This window comes from Triturus cristatus, chromosome 4_1 (genome assembly GCF_964204655.1).
Source record: "Triturus cristatus chromosome 4_1, aTriCri1.1, whole genome shotgun sequence".
NCBI classification, from domain to species: Eukaryota; Metazoa; Chordata; class Amphibia; order Caudata; family Salamandridae; genus Triturus; species Triturus cristatus.
Window position 1 is genome coordinate 156,769,697 of NC_140585.1, and position 5,661 is coordinate 156,775,357.

Sequence of the window (5,661 nt, forward strand, 5' to 3'; positions counted from 1 at the left end):
CCAAATCAGCCAGGACTTTCCATTTCAGTCTGTCAAACATTAGGAGGAGGTTGGTGGAACTTATCAGACAATGAGACTTGTCTTAAATGTGGAGTGATTTCTCCAAATAATCGCAGCATCTACTGTAAGATTATTCTTGTTGGCAAATTGTTTTGTAGTTGGGCTACTAAAGTTTTACAGGTGACATTAATCGGGTGACAAAGTTCTGAATGAAATTTACTGTAATAATAATGAAGAGGTTGGTGGTAAAACAAGTGCACCACAACATTCCGATTGTGCCCTTAACTGATTGTACCTTCTAGCATTAATTGTATACCAAATAGACAAATAAATGTGTTTTTTCAGCTGATTAGCCTCACAGTATAATAGTAATGTGCAAACAAAGATCAGATCAAAAGATTCACTCTTGTTATGGAAATATTTTTAAGCAAAAATGAACATTTAAAGAAGAGTTTAAAAACTAGAAACACCCAATTAACTAGATTATTATAGCTTTCTTGATCATTGTGTGCATAGCATGTACAAATGGTACAACTCCTCTTGCATGTCTTCTTTCCAGGAACTGATCTAAAGAAAACAATTTTGATCAACATCAACAACAATAAATGGGAATGAAGCTGCCATAAATTTGAGTATTCAAGAGATAGGCTTCCTCTTCATGCCCAGGTCAAGGTGTGAGAAAGAGGAATGGGCAAACATTGGCAATCCTTTCAGTGAACTTTAAGGACATTGTATTTTATGGAGTACTCTCCTCAAAGCATCTTTCACCTCCTTGTTTCTTAGTGTGTAAATCAGAGGATTAAGCATAGGAATGACCACTGTGTACAATACTGAAGCCACTCTGTCCTCATCTTGGGAGTAGGAAGAAGAGGGCCTGAGATACATGAAAAGGATTGTCCCATAGAATAGAATAACACATGTAAAGTGGGAGGAGCATGTGGAGAAACCCTTGTGCCGCCCATCGGAGGATGGGATTGCCAGAATTCTTTGGAGGATGGACACATAGGAGGCTATGATCCCTGACACAGCGCTCATGGCAAGGACGTCTGCACTAATGAAGAGCACTAGCTTGCTTTTGAAGGTGTCTGAGGAAGCAATGTCTAAAAGAGGGAGGAAATCACAGTAGAAATGGTGGATCACGTGAGACCCACAATAAGCGAGGCAGAAGGTACCAACAACATTTAAAGCAGAGTTCACCAAAGCACACAGGAAGGCACCAATTACCAGCTGTAGGCAGAGTCTCGGGGTCATGATCATGTTGTACTGTAAGGGGTGGCAAATAGCTATGTAGCGGTCATATGCCATTATGGTGAGCAGCATGCACTCTGTGATCCCAAAATATGCAAAGGCAAAGAGTTGTATAGCACATGCATGAAATAGGATTTTATTCTTTTCACAAAGGAAGTTCACCAGCATCTTTGGAGTAATTACTGAAGAGTAACAGAGGTCTACTAGGGACAGGTTACATAGGAAGAAGTACATAGGTATCTGGAGATGAGGGCTGATCCATATTAGAAGCACAATGCTGATATTTCCCATAACAGTCACAATGTACATGGCAAGGAACACCAGGAACAGGATACCCTGTAGGTTTGGGAGATCTGTGATTCCGGAAAGAAGGAACTCAGTGACTTTGGAGCAGTTTCCCTCCATCCATGCCCTGTGGAAATAATAAAAAAAGATGTTATCTTTATTTTATTTCCTGTTATTTGGGGACTGATTAACAAAGGTAAACGTAGACCTAAACGCTAGGTGTAGACTTGAAGTCTGAGGGTAGACCTCAAGTCTATGGGCCCGATTCAAAAAGGTAAACATAGACTAAGACTTTAGCTCTAAAGTTAGAATTCAGGTCTAAAGTTATACTTTATGTTTAAGCTTACCATTGTGAATTGGGCCGCCAGTGAAAAATCAAACTACAGTTAATAATAATGATATCACTATAGAACTGGTATAATATTCTCTAAAGTAACATTGATGTCAATATGACTTTGACCTTAGCATGGTGATTCGTCTAAATTGAGTAAAGCCACCATCCCTTCCTAAATGTTCAGTTTATGGTGCAAATCCAAAACTATACTTTGTATTTACCCTGAACACTCCATTAGCTAACACAAACAAAAGACTCTATAGTGGTAAAACTAGAGGAAACTGAGTTTGCCTTAGAGCCTATCCAAGAAACACCAAAACTGAATGGACTCCTGCTGATCTTCAGAAGCTGGTTAAGGGTGTTTGCCCAAAAATACCTCAATTATTTGAAGTTGTTGTTTATCTATAATGCTCCCAAGAACTAAGTGGCGCGTAGGTTTCAGTGAATCTGCATGTGAGCATTGTGAGAGATCAATATCTGTTTAATGGACTGACATTGTTTATTAACACTAAAATGGATACTGGTCATTTATACTCACCAAGGTAATAATAAAGTAAGCACTGCCAAGGACTGGACACAGGGAAGGTCTCTCTCTAGTATCCCTCTTGATTAACCAAGGAAAGGATGGCTTCTACTGGTAGACAAGGAGCTACCTTTCACAGTACTATACCCACAAAAGAGGTCAAGTGTCTCCCTAAGATGGGGGAGGCGCTAGAGAGCCCGAAGAAAGATGGCCACACATTAGTAATGCTATGCTGGTCGGGACCACTGTCCACTTAAACATCCTGTTTAGAGCTGCTATCGTAAGCTAAAAAAGGCAAAAGGACAGTGCGGATAAGTCCCAAAGAAAGGTTTGATGTCCTGCAAGAGATGAAAAAAGCCAGCAACCCCTTGCTGCAGAAAAACATGGGACCCAGACAAAATGGCGGCCTCATACAGAGTTGCTGAAAGTGGTAAGCACCGAGACAGACAGAGAGGAAGATTAAGGCTGCTGCTCATGAATTCCTGACCCGATGCCAAGACCGGACCAGGCAACAGGCTGGTGAGTCACCTCAAAGAATTGGTTTGATCCAGCAAGAGCATGGGAGTGAATTGCCTGAAGTGGACGAGTGATACGTGGGCTAGGAGATACACAGGAGCACTATGGAATAAAAGCACAAGTGGGCCGTGATCCCGAGTTCCCACTCAGACAGAGACTTGAGCATGGGCAGCTGAGGCCAGAATTTGACATGAACTGCGGGAGCGGAGACTGAATCGGTGCCGCCGTACAAAAGAAGCCTGTTGTGGTGCAGTAGCGCTGGACCCAAGCTAAAAGGTAATGGAGTCCCCGTGGCTTCGCAGCGAGGGAGGTTTGGAAATAGGAATCCCTTACTGCACTTTCCACAAACTGCGAGGATAACTCATGAGTAATTACAAATCCAGTACGATAACTGGGCGGGAAGTGTAAGAGAGCAGCAACACAGGCAATGGGTTACACAGAAATTGGCTCATGTGCATAACACAGCTACTTGGCGAGGAGCAAGCACACCACTTATCTAAGTGGTCGGACATTACTTTAAGGGGGCATCTGCCCCAACTTAACCAGTGGAAATGTGAAAAGAGGCTACCATGGGAAAGATGATAAAGCAGCTGTACAAACTCATTTTTAGTCCAGGCACCTCACCAAATCACAATCTCAGGTGACATTGGAAACTGAGCAAGACTAGGAGGCAGGGGGAAGCACCACCCTGGAGAGCACTTTATTGGCAATGCAACACAGCTTACAGTCCATTGAAAGCAAGATAGGGGCCCTCAATCTTAGAATGGACCATACGGCTGTGAAGCTTGATAAGCAAGGGGCCCAAATTACAGAAGCAGAACAAAGGATCTCCATGACAGAAGACACCATGAGCACAGTGCGCACATCAAGCTCATAAATGGAGAAGCTACTAGCAGTAATTCAAGCTAAGAATGAAGACCTCGAAGCCAGGTCTAAATGAAATAATATCCACATTGTAGGAGTTCCTGAGTCCACCAATACAGGCAGAATGGAGCTTTATGTGGAAGCCATACTAAAAGATATGCTTGGGGCGGAGCATTTCTCAGCAATGCTCATTGTGGAGCAGGCCCACAGATCGTTGGCCCCTATACCAGTACTGGGCACTCCTCGGAGGCCCATTATTGCTAGACTGTTAAAGCTATCGGAACCAGGACACAGCGCTCAGGGTGGCACGAGAGATGAGTGTCATGATGTATCAGGGGATCGAAATTGCCTTCTGCATGGATTTCGCAACAGCTGTACAACAAGCAAGATGGGAATTCCAGCAGGTCAAGAAAAAAATGCAGACTTTGAACGTCCAGACAAAAATGCAGACTTTGAACGGAGGCAAAACAAAGATCTTTCTGTCACCCAAAGAAGCTATGACATTCATTAAGCAACAAGAAAAAAAAGGATATGTTGCACTGACCAGGGGACGATGCAGACAATGGAGATTGAGACTACCACGTACTGTGTAGTAAGTGGTGGGGGTAGGGTGGGTGGTGACAAGAAACACTTAATCCACATGGCAGGCACTACGCTGATCTGTTATGACAGAGCAGATGGTACTGCAAGAGAGTTGATAGTTATACGGACTACTATGTGAAAGTATAATGTCTCTTGCTGTATAATAGGTGTAGACATATCAACAGAACGGCAGGGTCAATGACTAATAACTAGTTGCGGACTATGATGATTACTCAGTAGACACTATGGTGGCTGAAGAGACTACCCTGACCCACCCTAACACCAGGGGGATGTGGTGGTTACTAGGGGCCCCCTAGAGGGAGTACCCTAAATGTTGGAAATTCCTTACGGGTATACCAGTAACCAGGTTGTATGCTTGTTGGCTTGTTGTGCACTGTTTTACAGGGGAACTCTTTGGCACAATTGGGATGCTAAGGTAGGAGGGATGGGGGCTTAGGAGTTCTTTTTTAGCCATAAAACAATATACGTACTGTACAATCATCGAAAGCACAGCAGCAATAACTCATTTTAGGATGTTCACGAATAAAGGTAGATAACAGTGGGTGACGCAGTGCGAAATGTCACAAGCTGTATATCCTGGGTATCTTAGAATGTACATGGCCTCAATAACCCCCAAAAAACACAGCAAGTACTGGCCTACTTAGATCAGCAGGGTATACAGTTCCGCTCGACCAATCATGGTTCATGCTGGCAGGGTCCACCTCACACAATTTGCGCACTCGGTTTGCGGTTCTGCATCAACTGAAGTCCACACTCCCTACAGTGGCGGTGTTATTAGACTACGCCGAAGCTTTTGATTCAATTCAATGGAAATACATGTTTGTGTTACTGCATTGCATGGGAGTGCCACCAGCATTCACAAACTGGATAATCTGTTGTACACCAAACTGGTTCCCTGGGTGCGTGTCAATGGACATATATCAGGGACTTACATGATACACTGCGGCATGAGATAGGGATGCCAATTGTCGCCACTGCTGTTTGCAGTGGCACTGGAGTCTCTTGCAAGTGTGCTGCGGCAAAGGCATTTGGATACAGCGCTGTGGTTTATCAGCGACCATTGGCAGTGTCACTGTATGCTGATGATATGGTGCTGTATTTTAGGGACCCCAGGGAACACTTGAAGCATCTTATACAGGAATATGTGCGTTTTGAATGTACTTAGGGTTGGGCATTAACTTGTCCAAATCGGTCATCCTCCCTTTAACTACAGGCACAGTACCCAATGAACTGGGATACCCACTGTTATGGTGCGAGGACCCTGTCAAGTATCTGGGGTTATGGATTC

General features: G+C 43.7%; 1 protein-coding gene across 1 annotated transcript; it reads right to left on the reverse strand.

Annotated features, from left to right (window-relative positions):
• Positions 1-720: 720 nt before the first annotated feature.
• On the reverse strand, positions 721-1,653 carry LOC146853755 (olfactory receptor 8U3-like). Its single transcript, XM_085650867.1, has one exon. It carries the CDS (start codon positions 1,651-1,653, stop codon positions 721-723), a length of 933 nt encoding a protein of 310 aa, XP_085506993.1.
• Positions 1,654-5,661: the final 4,008 nt, after the last annotated feature.

What these genes read in the sequence shown, in the direction of transcription:
- LOC146853755 (XM_085650867.1), bottom strand. Translation starts at nt 1,653, where the DNA reads ATGGAGGGAAACTGCTCCAAAGTCACTGAGTTCCTTCTTTCCGGAATC.